The 23,230-nt window shown below is 52.5% G+C and overlaps 7 protein-coding genes across 7 annotated transcripts; 4 read left to right on the plus strand and 3 right to left on the minus strand.

Moving 5' to 3' along the window:
• Positions 1-121: 121 nt before the first annotated feature.
• CORC01_06222 (uncharacterized protein) lies at positions 122-2,245 on the plus strand (the record flags this gene model as incomplete). The annotated part of the gene is made up of 1 exon (XM_022617863.1): positions 122-2,245. The coding sequence occupies one exon, from the start codon at positions 122-124 to the stop codon at positions 2,243-2,245; it is 2,124 nt and encodes a 707-aa protein (XP_022475580.1).
• Positions 2,246-3,424: 1,179 nt separating this feature from the next.
• CORC01_06223 (uncharacterized protein) lies at positions 3,425-4,289 on the plus strand (the record flags this gene model as incomplete). The annotated part of the gene is made up of 2 exons (XM_022617864.1): positions 3,425-3,569; positions 3,649-4,289. 2 exons carry the CDS (start codon positions 3,425-3,427, stop codon positions 4,287-4,289), a joined length of 786 nt encoding a protein of 261 aa, XP_022475581.1.
• Positions 4,290-4,663: 374 nt separating this feature from the next.
• Positions 4,664-8,206, minus strand: CORC01_06224 (potassium/sodium efflux P-type ATPase; the record flags this gene model as incomplete). The annotated part of the gene is made up of 3 exons (XM_022617865.1): positions 4,664-5,413; positions 5,468-7,424; positions 7,803-8,206. The coding sequence occupies 3 exons, from the start codon at positions 8,204-8,206 to the stop codon at positions 4,664-4,666; spliced, it is 3,111 nt and encodes a 1,036-aa protein (XP_022475582.1).
• A 2,192-nt stretch (positions 8,207-10,398) lies between these two features.
• On the plus strand, positions 10,399-10,512 carry CORC01_06225 (uncharacterized protein; the record flags this gene model as incomplete). The annotated part of the gene is made up of 1 exon (XM_022617866.1): positions 10,399-10,512. One exon carries the CDS (start codon positions 10,399-10,401, stop codon positions 10,510-10,512), a length of 114 nt encoding a protein of 37 aa, XP_022475583.1.
• A 2,769-nt stretch (positions 10,513-13,281) lies between these two features.
• On the minus strand, positions 13,282-15,202 carry CORC01_06226 (retinal pigment epithelial membrane protein; the record flags this gene model as incomplete). Its single annotated transcript, XM_022617867.1, has 2 exons — positions 13,282-15,100; positions 15,162-15,202. 2 exons carry the CDS (start codon positions 15,200-15,202, stop codon positions 13,282-13,284), a joined length of 1,860 nt encoding a protein of 619 aa, XP_022475584.1.
• Positions 15,203-17,037: 1,835 nt separating this feature from the next.
• CORC01_06227 (bacteriorhodopsin) lies at positions 17,038-17,913 on the plus strand (the record flags this gene model as incomplete). The annotated part of the gene is made up of 1 exon (XM_022617868.1): positions 17,038-17,913. The coding sequence occupies one exon, from the start codon at positions 17,038-17,040 to the stop codon at positions 17,911-17,913; it is 876 nt and encodes a 291-aa protein (XP_022475585.1).
• A 1,571-nt stretch (positions 17,914-19,484) lies between these two features.
• CORC01_06228 (uncharacterized protein) lies at positions 19,485-21,990 on the minus strand (the record flags this gene model as incomplete). Its single annotated transcript, XM_022617869.1, has 6 exons — positions 19,485-20,364; positions 20,423-20,583; positions 20,644-20,853; positions 20,903-21,312; positions 21,381-21,774; positions 21,898-21,990. The coding sequence occupies 6 exons, from the start codon at positions 21,988-21,990 to the stop codon at positions 19,485-19,487; spliced, it is 2,148 nt and encodes a 715-aa protein (XP_022475586.1).
• Positions 21,991-23,230: the final 1,240 nt, after the last annotated feature.

Raw genomic sequence — 23,230 nt, forward strand, 5'->3', positions numbered from 1 at the left:
CTCAACCCTTGGCCGGGACATGCAACTCAACCATCATACCAGTTTCCTATGGGTAAAGCTGCAAGTCGACGAACTTCTCAAATTTGCTACGAGACGCGACATACGGATTCATTTGCAATCCATGGTTGATTCCGAGGCGATCAGCCTCTATGACATCTACCAATTGCTGCTGAATCGTTTGAAGGAGCAGCATACCAGCAGAACGGATCTTGCACATAGAACCCTAACATGGCTTTCGTTCAGCGCCCGCCCTCTGACGCTATCGGAACTTCAAGGAGCTTTGTCTGTTGGCCAAGAGTCAACATCACCCGAAGAATGGGTAGTCGACGCAGATCGAATGCCTCCACCATGGGCCATACAAGAGGTCTGCATGGGACTTGTGATTGTAGACAGCGACAACAACAGTGTTCGATTGTCCCACCAGTCTGTCGCAGAGTGGTTGGTTGACTTACGTCAAGAGCTATTTCCATCCGGCCAGAGCTACGTCGCACGATGCTGCTTAGCAATCCTGATGAGTGCTCAGTCTGCAACCGGCATGGCTGAAGAAGAGAGGGCACAAGAGGCACAGCTTTCCATCAACTCCTTCTATTTATACGCGGCTGCAAACTGGGGCTATCATTTCGACGATACTATGCAGGATGATCTAAGCGCGGTCGTTCGCGATATGCTGAGTGAATCGCTCCGATTGCGATCAATAGCAGACATAATGCATGCGTTCGATGGGACGGAGTTGCTCTCAGACGTGGGTTCGGAAAGTATTGACTCTAACCCAGGTCCAGAGAACTTTACACCTCTTCACATGGCAGCTTACTTCAACATGGCCGAAATGATCCAGAGCATTCTTGCTGGGAAACTCAAATTCCAAAATGTCAGTAATGTTGAAGTCAAGGACTCTTGGGGAAGGACCGCTCTTCATGTTGCCTGCGCCAAAAATCACATGAGTTCATGCGAGAAGCTCATTGCCGCAAACGCCAATATCAACGCAAAGGATTTGAAGCGTCGGACGCCACTTTATCTGGCGTTGATGTATGGTTACAAAACCTTGGCTCAATTTTTGATGAGACGTGGCGGTAGCTTGGGAGTCGCTGATTCAGGTCCTATCTTGGATGTTGTAGCCGAGCGAGGACATGGCGAGATTGTCGAGATGTTGCTCGAACGTAAACTGGTCGGTGATTCCAAAGATGCTATACGCCTAGCGGCATTAGGTGGGCATTTCGACGTGGTTGAGCTCCTGCTTGCCGGGGGATACAGGAAGAATCTCGACGAGGCCTTCATCCAGGCAGCATCACAAGGTGCCGTTGAAGCCGTAGCGTGGCTTTTTGAAAACGGAGCCAAGGTTGATCTGAAGGGGCATGGAACGACCGCCTTACATTATGCCGCCAGGCATGATCAGGTCGACGTCATACACTTGTTGCTTCACGAGCTGTGCGCAAATCCAGACACTCGGGATGAGGCCGGAAAGACCCCTCTCTTTATTGCAGTAGAAAGGGGAAATATCAAATGCGCTCGGATGCTCGCTGAGGCAGGCGCATCCCTCGAACTGGTCGATCATGGCGGTCTCACACCCCTTCATCGAGCCGCAGAAAAGGGCTATCTCGGTGTCCTCAAGTTTCTGCTCGATTATGGAGTTCAAGACGAAATTCAAGACAATAAGTCTGACCAACAAGGCCTTACACCGGCCCCACCGTCGCCAAGCAGCATTGGCGAATCCGAGAAACCGATTTCGCCACGTCATCACAGCAAAGAGCCTCATCAGAGAACTGCATTGTCCTATGCAGTTGAACATGGGGGGATCGAGGCAGTTGAACTTCTCTTAGACTATGGGTCGAAGCCTAACTCTCCAGACAGCGCTGGAAGAACGCCTCTGATGTACGCAGCTGTCAGTGGCCTGGTTGAGATTGCCGAGCTTTTACTGGAGAGAGGTGCCGATATCAATGCCACCGATAAGGCTGATCAAACATCCTTGATGTTGGCAGCCCAAAAGGGCCATTGTGACATTGTCGACTTATTGAGCGTGACGCCTGGAGTCGATGACAATGGCGTAGACGAGAATGATTCTACCGCACTGTCACTTGCAGCGTCCAATAGAAATGATGGGACGCTAAAAAGACTGTACAAGTTCCCGAAGCTAGATTTGACGCGAGTCGATGGCTGTGGGAAAACTGCTCTGGAGTATGCTCAAAACCTAGGTATCGATGTGTCCAGTCCTGCCAAGAGCCCCATCGATAGCCTGTACAGTCACTGAATAAATTGTTGTTTTGTCTGATGAGGAAACGCCAATTCACTAATATCACTATAGTCCCTTCACGCAAGCTCCCAATGAAAAGACATGGCTGGCCTGAATCGTACTTAATCATGGACTAACGTCAAGTTCCTGCAAGACTAGAGCTAATTAGGGTAACTCCGGCTTCATTTTTATTCTGTGAAATCTAGGAATGCACCTATAATATGTTGTTTCACTGAAATTATAATATTGCGTATTTCTAATTAGAAACAGCGTAGATATTTCAGGCTCTTTCAGTCAAGAATATAAATTGTACACGGAGGTAGCCCTGCAATTTGATTGAACTTTTCACTAGTACTATTCGTGTCTCATAATTCATGCGTTCAACATTCATGCCCTTTTTGACGCTTGAAAGGTCATCATAGCTCTCCTTTTCAAGCCGTAATTCAAATATTAGAACAGAATACTCTCCCATACGCTACCCATACTTATCTTCTCATCCGTATTAGCGCCTGAATACTTCAGGAGCGGTGATGGTAAACGAAGACACTTAATCGATGAAGGCTCGGATGAGCTGCCGCAACACTCCTAACCTCGTCTGTCCACCTTGCGGCTCTGGTTTAAACGATCACTCGGACGAGCACAATCCAGGCTGCTGTTGCTTGCACACCTGCTTGCCTCAAAATTTCTGGAAGCTACAACATGGGCTTACTTATATATGGTACGTTACACGTACTTAGAATAAGCGTGTTTTGGTAGTCGGCCCAAGACCGAGCATACGTAGTGGAAGATGCCAACTTTCTAAGACACAGGGAACCCGTCAAGTAACGAGCGCCAAATACCTCGGCTCTTTGCGGTCTCGCGAAACTTCCTAGGCAATCCTTCTGATGGCGATGACCCAATGTCTTTCAGTACTTGTCTCTGCAAATTTCGGCGTGCTTCCTTGGCACAAGATTCCAGTCACGGGCAGGGCAGCGGGTACGCCGGGCGCAATCCCGTAAGGTAGGGACACGACCGGGCCCCGAATCCCACGGCAACCCCGACCCGACCCGCTCCGAGTCAGCTTCCTAACCGGGACAGCCCCGTGACTCTACGTCGCGGAACATCTCGGACCACCCAGTCCATCACGATGATTGATGTGACATATGAATCACAAAGTCAAAGCCCGCAACAAAATCCTCTATCCCTCTCATGTTTCAAATGCTTTCAATCGCCGTCGTCATCTCTCCCACTAAAGACCCATCCATTCTCACCACCATTGAAGAACCCGACGTCCTGATTGACTTACGAACAATGCCCGAAATGAAAGTCCTCGTCTTGGGTCTACCCCGAACAGGCACCCAGTGTACCTTAAAACCCCCCTTGCCGCGCACCATACTTCTCACCATGACCAACAATCCTATTCTAACATCCCCCCTCTGCAGCCCTCGCTGACGCCCTCATAATCCTCGGCATAAGCCCCGTATACCACATGCGCGAAGTCGCCAAAAACGCCCACCAAGATCTCTGGATCTCCGCCTTAAATGAAAACCTCACCCCCTTCACCACCTCCACAGCAAACTCCCCACGGAACCCCTGGTCCAAATTCCAATGGGACACCCTCCTCTCCCCTTACTCAGCAGTTTCCGACTTCCCACCAGCTCTCTTCCCGGCCTCCCTGGCAACAGCGTACCCCTCGACGCCCATCATCCTCACCACCCGCTCCTTCGAGTCCTGGGAGACGTCGATGCGTGACACATTAATTCATGCCCACCTTAACCGGGATCTCCACCCGAAATCGCCCATGGAGTCGCTGGCCAACGCCTACCACGCCTTCTGCTGGGACAACGACTTTGAAAAGAATGGAAGAGCGTACTTTGAGAGGCATCACGAGGAAGTGAGGGCTTTGAAGACTGGTGAGCGTGGTTTTCTCGAGTTTAGGCCTGGAGATGGATGGGAGCCTCTTTGTGCGATTTTAGGGGTCAAAGTACCGGATGTGCCGTTTCCGAGGAGTGACGATTGGGTTGAGTATAAGAAGAAAGTTGAGAGGGATAGGAAGGAGGCTGGTGCTACTCAGACCAAATAAGTACTTAATCGAAGCATCACGTTCTGGGATAGCGGAAAGTCAAAAGTGTGGGTTAAACTCGATGTGTCGAGCTTATTTTACTCTGTATCATGTGTGGGCCGGAGTAAATACTCAACAGCCAAAGCATGATAGATATAAATACTAAATGAGTGTGGCGAAAGCAAATTATCACCCAAGCCTGAAGGCCTGCCAGGCTGATGTTGAATAGCCCCATACTGTCTGCCTGATTTCCATTACCGATGTTGGATCCGATATCCATCCCAGATTTCTTCGCACCAAGGCGCCGATTACCATGGGACGTACTGTCCGTTTTAGTTAAGCTTGTGTTGAGGCATCCGCTTTGCAGCAGAATTGTCGCCGTTCTGAGCGCGAGACTAAACCTGTCCCTCGGGAGTGCGTGCAATCATGCCGAGGCCCATGTGACGCTTCACAGCTTTCCAGGTCTCAATGAGAGCAATGTAGACGATCAAACAGGCAATAACGATGCCCCACTCCCAGGTGATCATGCCGTGCTTGAAGACTGCGCGGTTGACGACAGGGAGATAAATTACGGGGAAGGTCATGATGAAGCCGCCGGCGACGGCCCAGAACAGGAAACGATTCTTGAAAATGGTCTTGAATACGGCCGTAGGGCCGGTCCACAATTCTGGGTTCATGTTGAACAAGCTGCGTTGGAAGTGCTTCACCTCCCAGGCAGTGACCAAGAGCAGGAAGCTCAGGGTGGCGTAAACGGTGGATCGGGCCCTGAAGACAACGTCACAGGTATCGTTCCAGCCGTCGTTGCAGTGACTGCCGAGATCGCCCGCACCCGGTCCGTACGCAACGGAAGTAAATGCGGCCAAGCAGAGCGAGCCCATAAAGAAACCGTAAATCATCTTGTCTCGGATCAAGTCCCAGGTGAAAACACCGACGCGGAGACTGTGAGGTGCACGCAGGAGAATATCGGGTTGCGCCTCCTCAAGACCAAGACCGATAGCCAGGAATGAGGAAGTGATGAGGTTGACCCAGAGAATCTCCAGAGGAGACAGTGGGAAGATAGAGGTACCACTTCTGTCCTTGAAAGAGAGGCCAATAAGGAGAAGGATGACCTGAGAGATGTTGGAAATTAAGAGGTGGAGCAGGAACTGTAAGGGCGATTAGAGTTACGCCTAGATGAAACGAGGGGGCGGAAAGTGTACCTTCTGAATGTTGTCAAACAAACGGCGGCCTTCCTTGATGGCCGTAACGATGGAAGCGAAGTTGTCATCGGTGAGAACCATGTCTGCTGCCTCTTTGGAAACGTCACTGCCTCTCTTACCCATGGCAATACCAACATCGGCTTTCTTGAGGGCAGGCGAATCGTTGACACCGTCACCAGTCATTATGCAGTAGGCCTTGCGACGATGCATAGCCTCGAGCATTCTGACCTTGGTCATGGGGCTGCATCGAGCGACCACAAGAGGGAGGGCCTCAAGAGCGTCAACTTCGGCGTCGGTCATAGCGTCGAATTGACCAGCGGCCATGACAGCAGTGGCCGGCTCACCGCCACGCAAGATACCAACCTCATGAGCAATGGCAGTGGCAGTCTTAATGTGATCCCCGGTAACCATGTGGACCGAGATACCAGCCGTGTTACACTTCTTGACGGCCCCGAGAGTCTCCACTCGGGGAGGGTCGTATAGGCCAGCGAGACCCAGAAAGCGGAGCTTGCACTCCGCATCGTTCCTCTCGCTAGCGTTATCAGTATCATCGAGGAATCTTTGAGCAACACAAAGGACTCTGAGACCCTCGGAGGCTAGCTCATCAGCCTTGGCCGCGATCCTCTCCTTGACAGCGTCAGACTCGGCCAATCTCTCGACCATGACTTCCACGGCGCCCTTGGTAAACACCTGGCGGGGAGCGCCGGGAAATTCGTAGACGACACTCATAAGCTTGCAAGTGGAATCAAAGGGAAACTCATACAACATCTTGGTCTTTTCAGACGAGATGAGTTCAGTCTTTCCTTTTCCATACCGCATAGCGAAGACCTGAAGGGCAATCTCGGTAGGTTCGCCGATAGCCGTCCATGAAACCGGCACCTCGGTGGCGGTGGTCATCGACTCGGTATCGGTCGAGGCCTTGCCATCGGTAACAGCGGAATTATTGCAAAGAGCGATGGCCTTGAGAAAGCCGCCGAAGGAAGAAGAGATGATCGTGTCGTCTGTCTTCTCAACCGTTGGAGTCGATGTTCCACTAGAGCCCGAGCTCGACGCGGTAGATCCTGGCCAACGCACTTTACCGCTAGTAGGGTCGTAGGGGTCTGTGGTACCCTCAATGATGGCGGTCGTATCTTCGGCCAGCCAGATCTTTCTGGTAATCATTCGTCCCTGTGTGAGCGTACCTGTCTTGTCAGAGCAGATGTTGGTGACACCTCCAACAGCCTCGAGAGAAGATAGCTTGCGAACAATGACGTTTCCAGACGCCATTGCCTTGGTACCAACAGCCATAGTGATGGTCAGGACGGCAATGAGTGATTCGGGAATGACGGCGACACCGACGCAGATACCGTAGATGAGAACCTGGTCATCAATGTCGAACTTGCTCACTGCGAAGACGATAATGGCAAGCAGGATAGCCAGACCGAACAGTAGAAGAGCGAACTTGCTAAGCTTGACCTGAAGAGGGGTGCCCTCAAGACCCAGGATACTCTTCAGGGCAGCCTTGGCGCGCGCGAGAGCGCGGGCTGGAAGCGAGGCATTCTCGTCCCTCTTACGAGTGGTGCGAAGCATCATTGCAATTTTGCCCACCTCGGTTTCCATACCAGTGGTGGTGACGATACCGCGAGCGCGTCCTCGAGTGACGGTGGTGGCCGAGTAAACCATGTTGATGCGGTCTCCGAGGGGAATATCAGCCTCCTCGAAGAGTGCCTCGGGGTGCTTGCTGATGGGCAGCGACTCTCCGGTCAGAAGGGCCTCGTCGATGGAGAGGTTAATTCCCTCGAGGAGACGAAGGTCTGCTGGAACGACATCGCCGACAGCGATCATTACTAGATCGCCCTTGACGAGGGTCTCAGCCTTGATGGTCTCCGCGATTCCGTCGCGGACGACTTTGCATGTCGGGGCGGACAGCGCGTACAAACTCTGAATGGTCTGTTCGGCATTGTAGTCCTGGACAAAGCTGGAAAGAGGTTAGCCAGGAGTACCAGGCGAATGTAGTGCTGAGGTAGAGAAGCGTGCGATTTGGGTGTGTGCGGCGGGTTAAGTCGGTGACAGGGGTAGGGGATGAGCCACAACGCCAAGATCCTTGCAGGTAGGGTATCTCGGATGCGGTGCCACGAAAGCGGTCAGCGGTCTCCCCAACCGGGTGTGTCAGCTAGGGTAAGGTAGTGACCAATTATGCATTGCAGCGAGTCAATGAAATTATAGGATCAGCGGGCAAGGCACGAGGAGGCAGCAGGGAGCGAAGAAGTTGCAGTATGAGGCATGACACGGTTTGGGCAAAGTATCGGAAGAAGATATCAAGGGGAACAGGGTGAAGGGAGGGCTAGTTACTTACCCCACGACGATGTTAAGAAGGATGACGGCAGTGATGACACCTCCTTCAATATAATCTTGGATGGCAAAGGACAGAATCATGACGATGACGAGAACCAACGTCAGACTGTTGGAGATTTGTCTCATGACAATCTCCCAAATGGATAGGCCCTTTGCGCCCTCGATACGATTAGGCCCGTCCCGTTCAAGACGGGCCGCAGCATCGGCCTTTGAGAGGCCATGATCAAGATTGGTTTGCCAGAGGAGACCTATGTCCGTGACAGGAACCGAATGGGCAGGCCGCTGAGGGACCGGGTTGGGAATGGGCGGGGGCCGCGGTATAGACGGCGGCTCGTCCTGCTCGGGGTTGACTTCCGCGGCAGCTGTGTTGTGTTCACCATGCCTGACGGCTTCGGGTTCTCCCATCGGATATCGGTAGGTTACTGCTCAAAACGCGCGCTTGGGGGTTGAATGGTGTGTTGGTGCTTTTGGTAAAGCCCGGCAGATATGAATCTGTAAAGAAGTTTGTTAATAGAGAACGGTCAAGCTTAGAGCTTGGGGTGGTGATGAAGAGAAGAAGGGGAAAAAGAGGGGAGAAGAATAACAGAGGTGTGTGGTAGGAGATGGCGTTTAGTTATACTTTTGTGGCGGACGAAATGTGTGCCAAGGGAGGGGAGCGTGGAACTGTGTTCCGGCAAGACGATCAAGCCAAGAGGATGGATGGGAGGACGGGTTCTGGACGTATCTCCGCAAAGAATGAGAGAGGGAGAGTGAGAGAGGGCGAGGTACCAGTTGAGTTGACCGTCCGAAGACTGGGGTGGGAGGAGGGATGCAACGCGGGCGCGGGACGGTGGTGGGAAAATAGCTCCGACCGAACGGGGCCAGGAGTGGATGGGCCGAAGAAGTGAGGACCGAAGCGCATCCGTTGGGCGACTGTCTGTCTGTCTTGGACGTGATCTGGGGAGATGGGAGGGCAGGTACTCTGTAAGGTACCTACAGTCTCTGTACCGGACTGGAACCGCAATTGTTAGTGACGGAACGAAGGAATGCAACAGAGTGTGGTGGGAGGGGGACTTCGAGGTAAGTAGGCAATGGCATGTTGGATTTGGAGTGTCAAAGTGGGCGGGAAGCTTGGCAAACCGCAGGGGTTTGAGTTGCTGGCAGGGTTGGGCGTATTCAGGGCGGGTGGTCTTGGATTGCAGACCTCAAGGTTGAGCTTGACCGAAGAAACGATAAACGGTAAAAGCGTCAGTAACGAGAGGAGCCAAGGTGATGCGGGGGATGGCTGAGTATAGGTATCGAGAGACAGACGTGGATGCGGCAAACCAAAGGGGAATAAAAGGTACCTACCTACCTGCTCCCTTTCAGGTTGCTTGCTCTTGCCTTCCATGGTTGTGATGGAGCTGCAAGCAACGGGAAGGCAAGCTGTTCGTTAGGATGTCTGTTTCCATTTCTCATCTCCAATTTTCATTGGCAACTGCCCAAGTGCCACCACAAGAGAAACCGGCTGACAGGACTGATGGGACTGTTGAGCCAAACTGAACAAGAGTGGAAAGCACCAAGACTTGAGGCGGCGGAAACGACGACAAGTGAGCAGTTGCCAAGAAGAGCCTCCTCCAGTCGCCGTCAGCGCCCCCGTGTGCTCCAGCGGTCCCGTGCCTACCAAATTGTGGAAACGGTGCAATCCGGCCAACTGGTCCGACCAACATGACTAAACGGCTGCGCAATCCGTAACGACGATGTGCAACGCATCGCCGTCGGTCGCAGGGCCTACGAGCACCGCATCAATCGCTACATGTCCCGCTATAGCGCTATGGCGTCAGGTCAGACAAGGCACAATCTTGAGCATGAGCATGAGCATGAGCATGAGGTGCGTTTCCGTAAGGTAAGATGAGAAAAGGTGCTTAATGATGGAGATGCGCAGGACCGGGGTGGAGAAGCGATGCAGCGGCGCCGCCAAGGAGCACCGATGTCCGCCCAGCGCGGGCTGGTCGTCGTCATCAGGGAAGGAGGGAAACCCGCCGTCCAATCATGGCTCCGGCAAGTGGCTGGGGTCGGGGCCGTTTCTGGCCAGCTGATAGCTGAGTGGCTGTGCAAACCGTCGGCTTAGGTTGTGTTTGTACGCTCTCCTCTGCTATACGTAAGGCCAAGAGCACCGAACTCTTGTTCGTCACGGTCGTCCAGACTTTCAGTCAGAGACTTTGCTTGTCAATCTGTCAATCACAAATTACATAGACACTTTTTACTCAAGGACCTAGAGTAGCCTTAGGCATGCAAGCACGCAATGCTACGGCTCATCTGCGTCCGCCGTTGTTTTCCAGGGTCATGTTCAATGCCAAAACCATCCTTGCACATCTGAATCATTCGATTGGTCAGATGGCACGCGGCTCTTGGCAACCTGCGCTAGTGCCACCAACCCCACCCAGCCCCACCAGCCTGATTCCGTTCGAGAAGGAAGGAAGCAATGCCTGGCAACTTGAACTGCTGCACTGCATATGGCTGCTGGCGCTGTTATTGGTAGTGTTGGTAGTTGCTCTGTCCGTATACCTACCGTAAGGTACCTTAGAAACCTGATGCGAGGGGCGCTTATCTACGGGTTTTCCTCCTCCCTCCGACTCATGTACCTTTTTTTCTTTCACCTCCTTTGCGCGCTCTGTTGGACCTCCAAAGTTACCCTGCTCAAAGCTGTACATCAGATGACATTCGACCCTCCCCTACCTGGCCAAACATGAATGGACAGACGGAGGGCCACCCTTGCAAACCTTGCGAAACCTTGCGACAGCCACCTTGCAGCGTGTTCCGCCAAGCTCACCTTTCCTTAGCGTATCCTCTGAGAAACAGCCACAGACCGACGCCTACATCATACCAAGAAGTCCACGTCTTGCTTTTCGTCTCCGACATCCAGGTACAGATACACCAACCGCACCGCACCGCCTCACCTCGCCCCGCCTCGCCTCGCCTTGCCTCACCGTGCTTTCATCCACCCAAGCTGTTCGATGGCTTTCATCACCATCGCCACTGGGTTGTTTCTAACAAAGATGGCCCACGCCCAACACAACAATTATCCAGAAACTCCGCAACAAATACCAATGCCCCAAGATAACCGTGTGTTCTGCGGGCCAAAGTCATGGAGGGAAGACCCAGATGACGGATGGATGGATTGACTTCAGCATTTTTCTGAAGGTGTACCGACACCGACGGCCTAGCGCGCAATCCCGCGTCCACTTGCCCTCCCAAAATGGTAGGTGAGTATGGCAAGCCTTGTCCCGATACACTCCATGCCCCCAAACCCTATGGAACTACGCCGGCGGGATTGATTGCTGACCTTGCGTTCCCAGCTGTCGCTGGAATGTAAGAACACTTTGTCTTCTTCCGATCTCTTCCAAGGTCTACAGCTCTGTACCTAGTAATCTGAAGTGGGGACTGGGTCTGCACCGTCACGTGTGGGCGTCTACAACTCCCACGTCGACTTGCCCTCCGAACCTCCAAATGCTGAATCCCAGACGCTGAGAAATATGCATCTTTTCTGCTCCAATCGTTTCCATCAGAGCCGAGGAGTCTGTGTCTATCCGAGTCCAGTTGCCCCATTTGTTCATAGGAACTTTCTCGTCGACAGCAGCGACAGCAGCCCGGACATTGTCGATTCTATGGATCTCGGCATGACGCATGTGTTTCGCCGACACGATCCAGCATAGCAATACTCAATCCTCATGCGCTACAAAGTTTACATGAGAGCGCGAGCAGCCACTCAGCTCTACGGATAGCATCAACTTATCAAGGAACGGGCAACGGTCAAGTTCCAGCGAGTGCATGCCATGGGTGGAACACCAGTCGCAAACACCCTGCCATTGCTGCCACGTTACCGACCAGTTCGCTCTGGATTATCATCTGTGGATAACCAATCCACCACACCTTGCAGCAGTCCCGTTTGGCATTTGCTAAGCTTAATTGCCCCAAACGTTTGCACCAATCCGATGGCCTTGTCCCCGGTACGGACCTTAGATCTGTCTGCCGCTAGATGCAAGTGTGGGGCTCTCCATGTTGCCAACCTTGGGCAACCCTCACTGAAAGTCTTGGAAACATGGGAATGGAAACATGAGAAGAGGTCCCAAATAAAGGCGTACCCGGACGGGATCGCATACGCTGCACCAATACAAGCGAGGGGCCCATCAAAATCCCGCGAAACCTGGGGGAAGAAGAGGGGAAATGGTTCTCGCCCAAGAACTTAGAGGACGCGGGGGAGTAGTGTCCACGGCGCACGCTTCACCACACACGATGGCCTGAGATGGCCTTGGGCTCTTTGATGCTTCGCAGTCTCGGAGCCCAAAAGATGGATTTTGGCCGCCGAATCCTCGCCATCCCATGACTGGCTGTCGACGCCGTCCAGCACTGCCCTGTGGGGTCATTTCTCGGCACTCACCAAAAGCCTGGGCATCGCCAGATTATACTAGAGTCCAAGAAGTGCAACCGGAAGATGTCGTAACGCAAGGATCGTTGGCGGCTACGGAAACGGATGTCGTTGAGATTGACGGTTTTCTGGCCATGAGCCTCTACGTTCTGATGATAGGGGTTTTGCAGTCCACGGCAAGGGAGAGAAGCGGAGAGGGGCAAGCGGGTTCCGGGGCGCTGGGCGGCGAACCCGCAGCAGGGGGCACAAGGCGCAACGCGCCCCTAGTGCGTAAGCGTTGAGGAGCAAGGTCCAGCCCACAAGCCCCAATGGCCGCCAGTGCCACCGACGCAGTTTTCAGTCCCGGGCGTTTGTGCCGAAAGCGTCGAGCCCCCACGGAGGACAGATAGCGTCGGTGTTACTACCAAGCGGCCGCTGGGTAAGGCAACCTGAGTCTTGCTGACTTTGCATCTGCCAGACAGCCACAGGAGTTGCCCTTTGGTCGCTGTTGACATTGCCAGTGGCGGATGGATAATATTACAACCAACCTAGAAGCACCAAGTCCCTGGTCTTGTCAATCACTGAAGCGCACAATCGTCGGACCTGACGCAACCGCCACACCACGTCACGCCCGTTTTGACGCGTATTTGGTCAATTCTATGGAGGAAACGGTGTGTCGTCTGATTAGCCTGGCCCACGATGCATTAGAGACGCAAAAGACAGCCTGTGTAAAAGACGTTATGCTCGCGTTCCCGACCAGCGACTTCCCGCACTCATCAGCTGTCGTACCGGAGTGGATCTTCACTACCTGTAAGAAGACTGCGGGCCCGTTAAACGTTGGTCAACATGGACTCCGCCGTGTCCGATATATTGTACGTCTTTGGATCGGAGCAGCGCCTGGTCTTCGATGAACTGACCATGGTAGAAAAGGTCGGCCGTTGAACCCGCAGAATGACACGTCATGCAATGAATCAAGTACTATATTAATCTCTCTTTCAAACCGCTCTATTCGCCAGAAATAATGTGGTATCATGGACAAAACTTCCCCTTACGAATAAGTCAAGCCCAGAATCGCTTCGACTAAACCCAAATCCAGATTTTTTTTTCCACGTTCTTAAGAAGCCAAGGTCCTCACCTTTTCAAACGGCTTTTGCTCATGGATCTCCTCTTCACTAAACCAGGTGCCATGCAATCCATATGGAACACGCTGCGGCAGCTTGATCCGAGCTACGACCTCCCTCATTTCTTTCGCGTCGATTACCCATAACTCACTCACGGCTCCAGGCACACATGCACCCTGGTCGTCGAGCTGATCTTCGTTGAATACGTATGTCAACAACCATCCGTCGTCCTCAGAGTCCGGTTCAATGCGAGGTACAAACCGTGGCTCTTGCGCATACCACCCCATAGGCATTCGGAAGAGCTTTATGGGATCTTCGGGATCCTGACTCTCCATGACCTGAACAATGTTGCGCGTATCGACGCAACCTTTGACTGGTTGTGGCGGTTTGGCAATACCTCGCGCTATGAGCGTTCGAACGTCGAACTTGGCCAAGTGATCAATTTTTGCGGCTTTTCCAAGGGCGACTGTGTAAGAATCTTCGCCTGTCGAGCATCCATAGACGTAGCGGGCTTCCTGCATTGAGTATGCCGGTGCGACGGACGGAAATTCCAAGGAAATGGCCGACAAAGCCCACTGGTGTCTGATGTTGTACTGTATACCGGCGACGTCCGACAGTGGGAAGTTGTAGTAGTACAATCGGCACTGCTCCTCCTCGGCGTACTCGGGAGGCACTGGCTTCACCTCTGGCGTGGGAAGATTGCCGGCGCTGAATACCATAGATGCGGAAGTGAGTCGGCAGGCCACGAGATTGACTGACACACGAGGGCCATTGGAGTCTGTCTGCCATGAAAACGAGTCCCAGCAGTTGGCAGTGTGGAAGATGGTGCACGGATTGGTCTCGAACCATTGAACGGCATATGGCTGGTGCCTTGGGAAGACTCCAAAGCGTGACCTTCCGGCCGAATCATACGACAAACTGGGAACTCCTCGAATCAAATTCATGGTGTCCAGCGATAACGGAAGGTCCATAATAACAGTGTGGTGCCTTGACACCCCAAAGTCGTGCATCATCTTGGGCGACTCGACTCCAGGAACCGGTAGGTCGAACATCGCAGGGCGGCCAGTACCGCACTTTGCTGTCGGCGGCACCACAGAGTAACGCACAAACGGCTGGACAAATGTCGCGTGGAACGTAATGAGCTCCTTTGTCACCGGATCGACTCGAGGATGGGCAGTTGTCCATTCTCTCATAAAGGATACAATGCCTGTGCCCCCGAATCCGCTCTCACCGCTTTGTCGCGGCTCGTTTTCTGCTGTCCTTCCGTTGAACCAGCCAATAGTCTCCAAACTTGGCAAAGCGAATCTGAGGGGAGGGCCGCTTTCGCACGTGGCCAAAGCCCTGCCATTATGGAACAAGACGCTGGTGTTGGCAACGCTGATTTTCTTGATAGGACGACCAAATCCTGGGAGCCGCGAGAGGAATACCAGAAACACGGTTCGGAAAACCTCGGAGATGATGCGAAACAGGCTCACGGCCGGGTCTACCAGTGTCGCAATACTTGGTACCACTGGTCGGCTCAGGTATTTATTGGTCTTCGCGTGGCAGTAGACGTCAGTGAGCAGGTATTGATTGACGAATTCTGGCTGGATCGAGGTGTTCTTCTCACCTGCGCGGCGGAAGAGAACACCACTCAACATGCCATCACCATCGAACCAGTGCGCTGCTCGACTCGTATCATCGTTCGTCACCGGGTTGCCGCCGTTGCGAACATATTGGCCTCCTGCGAGATCAAAAGGTATCGTGCCCTCGTGACTGCAGGGTGTCAAGGGGAGACATGATTGAATCGGTGCAAAGTTCCCTGAAAGGTAGCTGCCATGAGGAGTGGTTAGAGATCGGTTATGAGCCAAAGGGTCGCGGGAAGTAAACTCACGGATGGCGAGCCTCCAACTTTTCCCGACATTCATCTGTCATCTTCGCAGTGGAGCAGACGTTGCCTGACAACGTGAAATATTATCTCACACGACATCCGGCTCTTAACTTTGACGATGAAGGCTGAGATTAGTCTCACGGTAACCTATTTACGAGACGTCAGGGGCAGCACAGCAGGTCTAATTAATCTGTTGCAAAGCTGGCTCAAATTCAGGGATATCTGGTCAGACCTCGGGAGTCTATGCAGAGTTGAAGGTGGGTTGTAATATCTGGCCCGACGTTGGCCGGAATGATTTCATGGTTACGCTCGAACATTGGACCACCATCCCCACCTGAGCTCAATTAACTGCCGACGTACGGTCCATCAATTGATTCTGGTTCAATGACATCAGACGACGAGCGACTCGGAGGTTCGGAAGTGCTCAGGACGCTTTTCTCACCTAGTGTACGGTCCAGCTCGCCCACGCAAACAAAGTCGGATCCGTGTTCGGTTGGATGCGTGGAGACAGGTGGTAAGCTTAGCTATGATCGTGCCTAGCTACAACCATGGCAATCGCTCTGCGGAATGCGATTTGCCAATAACTGCACAACGTACTGCGGGCGCCAATTCAGCAAAGAGACTTCGGGTGTAAGTTCGGCTTGAAGAGATCTGCAACTTAGTGCGAACCACGGCTGTGCAGCACATGATCACCAGACCTGTTTTGACACAAGGGTGGCAGAAATCGTGGACATGAGACAGATCGCGCACACAGCCTGGCGATCGGCAAACCATGCAGACGCCAAATTTGTTTTCTTGCCTATGGCGGCCCCTAGAAGAGAACTAGCCATGCCTTGCCAGCCGTTGGAGCGTTAGGTCGAAGAAAAGCTGGACGGCCTAGACCTGCTGTCCTGTCTGTTGCCAAGTCTTTCGGGCTTTGCGCTGCAGATATGAAATCACTTGCCGGCGCTAGCTCCGGCTGAGTGGGGCCGGGAATACCACTCGGTAGCTTCCGGTCTAGAAGCCGGCAAAAGTGGTGACTTCATCGACATTGAATCCTTTATTGTTGCGCCGACCGCCCTACGCCGGAGCTTTGTCACCGTCGCCCTATTTCGAAAGCTATTACCAGATCGTTACCTAGTCGCACTGAGTGAACGGCTTTGCAGATGGGTTGTTTTGGTTCTGGCGCGGAGAATTTCTCCGTCGCAAGCTGGACGACCAGGGTTCCAGCCTCCTGCCGTCATGGACTCGTCAAGGATTTGCGCGGGGAGATAGTTCACAACTCATCTGATCTTATTCGCCTGACCCCGCTTCCAGGCTCAAGGACGAGTAGCAGAATCCCCTTGCGTTGCAGACGTTTCTGGACGGTTGACACGGTTGACAGGGACGGCTCGAGCTTGGAATACCATAGCGCCCGTCTTGGCCCAATGACCGGTGCTGGCCTAGTCTCACCTGCGAGGGTGTCGCGCTGTTTGGGCTACGGTGAAGCTACTCCTCCATCGCGATGGTGTCCTCGCGTCGCTAGCCTATCGTCTGCAATTTGCGGTGGGTTGGTGTTTCGAGTCTAAACGTCATCCAGAGCTCATGGAAATCTCAACACTACAACCTGTCCCCTCTTCACCTGGATGAAGTCATCCGACATGGCTAGATACGGATCAACCGGCAGGGGCTTTTGTGATCGCGTTAGCTCGGACCTAAATCTGATGTTGGACGGTGGACAACAGATGAAGATATATGGCAAGTAATAGTCCCCCCCTCCACTGTCTAAGAAAGGTTTGAGGAGAACTCAGAAGCGTCGGCTGCCACATACTTGGGCATACATAATCAGCATCGCCTGGCACAAATCCCCCCCCATCATTTTGCAATCGTCACTGAAAACCGAGATCTGAGCAATTTCACAATGTCGAACCAAGCTCTCAACACCAATGCCCGCGTCGGCCAGCGAGCCGACCTAGGCATCTCAACCCGTGCTTCGGACTGGTACTTTGCCGTTTGTGCCATTATGGCGATTTCCACCCTTGTCTTCCTGGGAATGGGTTTCACCAAGCGAGAGACGCACCGCCTCTTCCACTACATCACCGCCAGCATTACTTTTGTTGCCTGCATAGCATACTTCTCCATGGGTGCCGGGCTGGGCCAGGTACCCATCCAGGTCGAATTTCCTCGTGACAACAGCCAGGTTGGAGGAGCCGGCACACGCGAGATCTACTATGTACGATACATCGATTGGTTCATCACCACGCCGCTACTGCTGCTGGATCTGCTTCTCACCGCCGGTCTGCCGTGGCCTAGCATCATGATCGCCCTTCTCGCAGACGAGATCATGATTGTCACTGGTCTGGTCGGAGCTCTTACAAGCACGAGCTACAAGTGGGGATACTGGGTGTTTGGCATGTTTGCCTTCTTTTACGTGGTGTACGCGCTCGTCATCGATGGCCGAAAGCACGCTGCCGCGCTTGGGGGGCAGGTTAGCTCCACGTATCGCAACTGCGGCATTCTCACTATCTTCCTCTGGTTCTTGTACCCCATTGCGTGGGGCGTGAGCGAGGGCGGCAACCTCATTCACCCTGACTCTGAGGCCGTCTTCTACGGTATCCTGGACGTTCTCGCGAAGCCTCTGTTCGGATTCCTGTTGTTGTGGGGACACAGGAACATTGACCCTTCTGCCCTGGGATTGCACATTCGCGAGCCCGGACAGCCCAAGAACCGCCCCGTCGGCAGCCATGAGGGAGATCACGGACACATCGGTGGCGCCGGGCCTAGCAACGGCTTGTAAAACTGTTTGGAAAGTTGTACTTATCGTCATCTCGGAGGAAGACAGAGGGAGGTGCGGGTCTAGTGACAGAAGCAAGGGAGCTAGGCGCATTGCATACACCTATCAGGGTAGCCTTGATTTGGAAAAGTTCCTTGGAGGGTAGTTCTTTAACGGTGGGAGGGGTAATGCTTCTCATAGGTCATGGAAGGTGGATTGATGGAGGTCTCAGTCAAGTCGCAGCCGCTTACATGCGTTGGCTTAATATTTTGTCGTGCAATGCTCATAGGAATCGTCTTATGTAGGGAAATCCATTTATACCCATGAAATATGATGCTCAAAGCCAGACGATCGTGACAAACCATGGTTTGCACTCAATCGATGGGAAGCGGAAGCTGGCGCAAGCAAATTAATGGAGCCTGCGGATTGCTGTAGACAACCATTGCTCGAACTGCAAACAGTAAGCAAATTAGCAGGCAATAAATCATGCTGATTCGTCTCATGTTCGCTACAGCTAGATTAATCAGGCTTTTTGGGGTAAAGAGCCTGAGTAGAAGTACGAATACGTTTATGCGTAGTTGATGGGCGTTTTGGGGTTCTGATCTCCGAGCAAATGAAGGATAGAGCGGGGTGATTGCAGAGAGATCCTTGTGGAGAGGTCCTTTCAGACCGCACGTTATATCACGAGGTTTTTGTGATTGAACTAAGTAAGAATGTTGCTTTTACAATGTTAAATCTACACCGGAAAACGGCTGGGTGATTGGAGATGGTAGAGTATCGTTCACTCAGGATTATGTTCTATATGGCCTCATATACTCAGTAGCACCATCTCCTGTGTTGACCAATCTCGAAATAGCTATTACTTCCCAGTCATCGCCACTTGCAATGCCAACAACAGTTTTTGTTTGAATAAAAATGAAAAACGAAACAAAGAGACGTTGAGATTTCAGAGCTTGCTTCTAATTGCGCGTCAAAAAAACAGGCAGAGTGTTTCGCTCGCCCTGTGAAATGGTGTAACCAACTCAAGAACGGAGTGTCTGGAAATGATTTAAGTAGTCGCCTGGGCTACGGCACCCGCGGACACATACCTTGCTCTACAACCTTTCCTAGGAATAGACTTCCTCGTGCCACTTTAGGTCTGACTCGGCGTTACAATAGTGTGGCAAGGACATCTGCAGCAAAGGATTTGTAAGCCCTAGGCACCGAGTCTCTTGGTGATGTAGCTCTCAAGAATTAATTGCCTGGGCAGTTTTGTTCCATCAAGCGAGTGGCTCTAGAAGAGTATTGCCTGCGAGATCCACGTGCATAAATGAACGAGCCTTCACTCTTTTGAAGTGTTTTAAGCTACTGGACTGATAATATCGCATTGTCGCGATAGACTTGTCCTCAGGGGCTCTCTACCTAGGCCTCGTCACGCGCAACTGTTGTAAATCAGTACACCAGATGTGTATTCAAGCAGACTCTTTTCCCTTTCTCTCTTTTCCCCAGAATTTGGCATCTCTCTTTTATACTTTTATGTGCCATTGGGCGCTCTAACTTGTGAGACAGATCTATGCCTAGTAGGACAAACCACCACGTACGCAAGTCCCCAGCCTCTACTCCCAAGATTGCGCCTCGAAATTGATGTCAAAATTCACCCCAGCCCAAAATGTATCGTCCATGAAACTCGATCCATTCTGCTCGCCCATGTTGCCGATTGAATCTGCCAAGGCGAACTGCGTATTGAAAGCCGACTCCGATCCACCATTCTGCAAGGTCCCCTGAAGTCCTTGTTCAAATTCCTCATCCCATGTGAAATCCTGGTCAATCATTGTCATCAAGGGGCACAAGTTCTGTTCCAGAGTCTGTTGCGGCTGGGTCGTTGTGGCGTCCTTTTCAACCATCGTCGTTGGATCCCTGTAGCTTTGTTGCAGAAGCGAATTCGGCATCCTTTCCGGATACTTTTGGTACAGATACTTGATGAGATCGCACCTCATCCTACGCGCGGGGTTCCACGAGATACCCAACTCTGCCAAAACCTCCAAACACGCTTCAATGTACACCGTACAGCACGGCCTGCCGGTATTCGCAAAATCGGGATCCGGACTGGCGTACTGAATCAGCACCAACGCCGCAGTGAGCGTGCAGTGCGTCGCCGTGATGGGACTCTTTCGAAACGAGCCGTAGACCTGGCGGTACTTTTTGCCCGCGTGGCAGATCCGCTTGGCCGCCTCGATGCAGAGTACCTCGGCGCGCTTGGCGGTGTCGGTCTTGAGGGCCGCGGGGGTGTCTTTGAATTTGAGGAGGAAAGGCTTGAACAGGAGGATGCAGCAGGTGTGGTAGACCATATGCAGGGTGTACACCTGCGGCACGTCGTTATGCTTGTCGATGCGGAGCTCGGCGGGGAGCTCGTAGAACCAGGTCTTGAGCTCTAGGGTGCAGGAATGGAGGAATGATATCCTCTGCGGGCCCTTGTAGAGTGGTTTTGGGGCGTATCTGAATTTAACGGGTCAGCCTGGGGTGAGGGTGAGACGGTTGTAGGAGTGAGACGAACAGGGCCAACAGGATATTTTCCAGGATACGACAGAGTCCAATCAGACCACGGTGTACGAGGACCTTTTTGTTACATCGATTTGCTTCATTCGAGTTGTTTGCTCCTGCTCTCATCTGCTCTTCTGTGTGTGTTGATGGCAGATTGACAGCCCCTTGAACATCCTACATGGTTGAGTAAATACACCCAACCATATACATACGTGGAATAGTGGCAGAGCTTACCAAAAGGTTGCAGACTCGCCCCGTGTAGATGGCTGCGAGTTTGTCATCACAATACAGAGCCCAGTAAATCTGCCGTCTCAGCTCTATCTCATCATTGGACATGCGGCATGTGCCAGATAACGAGGTTGCGTCGAGGTTGAGACCCATATCGAGAGCCAGTCGATTCGCCATCCCTTGGTGTAGCCATCCAGCGGCATCGCATCCGTAGGACTTGACATGGTCAGCAGAGGGACTGTGAAGCAGTCTCACTTGGACGTACCACATAGACGCCAACCAGGATTGACATTGACTGAAGCGTCGTGATTGTCGGACGCTTCATGTCATAACGCAAGAGGATTTCGGCTTTTTGAAGAAAGATTTTTCCGGCTGTATTTTGATCATCCGGGACCGAACGAATATCTGTCCTGTCAGAATAGCGTGACCCCAGAGCAAGTATGCAGTTGAGTAACAGAGGACTGAAGAAGCGGCCTTGAGTCTTCATGCTTTCCCTGAATAGCTTTTCATCGACTACCTGGCACCAGGGGTTTTGGTACTCAAAGAATAAGTCAATGAGCTCTGTCGTGAGATCTTCTGGATAGACTTCGGCTTCCAAAGGTAGAATATAGCGATTTGTTTCGGGAGATTTTGTGGTTAATGAAGTACCATGATCGTCGGAGTCTGGTGTAGATTCTACAGGCTGATCAACACGAGCTTCACCCAGGAAAAAAAAGACAGTGCAAGGAAACAACAGTATTTACCGCTCTGGAACTCCAAGCGGCCGCTCGATGGGCCGAAATATCGCATTTCGCCATCTTGGTCATAATTCACCGACTCATCAAGAGAAAGAGCGCCCTCGAAAGTGGCACAAAGATCGTCAAAGGCAGAGACGCTGAGGGCAGCATCGCTACCAGTTGCCAGCGTGCTCGCGATGGACGGTAGCTGGGGTGCTGTCCCGGTGGCTGAGAGCTGGGCAACGGCTGCCTCGACATCGATGGTGTGGGATTGCAGCACGGCTTCCAGCAAGTTGATTCGGTTTCTCAAAAGTTGCACGTACGTCTTGGAAGCAGGTTTGCGGCCATCCTCCTCACTCCTATAGAGACAGTTGATAGAACGTTCGGAACACCGGCCGCAAATGGGCCGCTGTCCGTCACACTAAAGGCGGCCTTCAGTCAGTATCACTATAAGCATCTGAACAGACCAGCAAATTCTGTTCCATGTGTGCATGGCCTGCAAAAGGTGTGGGCTGGTGGACGAAGGAAAACATGTTCCACCCACCTTGGCCCTTCGGCGCCGACACTCCTCGCAGGCCTTTGACGTGTACCTGCGCCTCGGTTGGCTTGCGGCCCGCTCCGATGACGCTTGGAGCATCGCAGCGGAGGGGTTCAAGGATGCAAGGGTCTATCCACACGGCTGATATAATCCTCTCTGAAGCCCGCGGTTTCCGAGCAATTATGGTTCAATGTGGAAAGTCGAAGCATAGCAGTTGGAATTCGCAGTCTTGCTCTCCCGTCTGACAACACCAAGACTGAGATGGCCGGCAGGGCGGGGCCAATCACATGGACCTGAACCGGTGGCTTACTAAGCAGCGGGGGAGGAATTCATATTCCGCCCTCTGCGTCATGGCACGAATATATTTCCTCGACTATTGAGTACTCATTACCTTGTCAAGTGCCGGATTACAATGCTTCCCAGATATTTCGAAGATTTCGAAGAAAAAAGAGCATTCGCTCTTTGATGGCGATCATGAGTCGTCTCCAAAGGCTATGTATGCTGTCAATTATTCATGGTTCGCTTACGTGCGCCCTGATCAACTCTCCAACTGCCGCCATGGGCACGTCTATTGACGGCATAACTTTGGCAGTAGCCATGATGCAACCTGATCACTGACCTTTTCAACGACAGTGTTTTAAAGAGGTGCTGCAATATCAAGAGAATTGGGTGAACAACAACAATACGTGGCATGCCCAGTCAAGAAACACGTAGTATGTAGTCCGAGAATAAGACCACGTCTGGCCTTGGCCCGGAGATCAGACCGCTGGAAACCCAAAATAGAATTCAGAGAGGATCCCCGTGCGGATCAACGCCGTGCCGGTTCATCTTATGCCGGGCCACCGACTTGATCAATCTTGTCTCGCGGGTGAAGGATTGCAATGCGTATGCTGTTATCTGATGCTCTGATTTGTCCCGAATTTTCAAATTCGCAGTACGCATGAACGGTGGATGAAATGAAGTCTAGGATTACCACAGAGCTCTGACGAACCTCTCTATCGCTCCCTTGATCCTTCAGGACGGGGCGCACAAGTCCACCACCTAGATCCTGAAATTGGAGTCGCATATTGACGCGGTTCAGCCAGAGAAATTGATACTCAATCTCAACCCTCCTTAATCAACATTCGCTTTCACGGTAACAAGCTGCGACCGTCAGCGCCTTGACCGAGAGACACGGACAGACAGCGGGTCTGCGTTTTAGCGCGCGTCGAACGCACCGACGACACACCAAGCGCACCTCCGGCGCAGAGAATTAGCCATAGTGTCGATCATAACAAGTCTGGCCCTACATGGACACTCAGACGGCTGTTTTGAAGGCTGGATCAGGGGGCAAGTGATT

This window comes from Colletotrichum orchidophilum (genome assembly GCF_001831195.1).
Source record: "Colletotrichum orchidophilum strain IMI 309357 chromosome Unknown Scaffold_46.1, whole genome shotgun sequence".
NCBI lineage: Eukaryota > Fungi > Ascomycota > Sordariomycetes > Glomerellales > Glomerellaceae > Colletotrichum > Colletotrichum orchidophilum.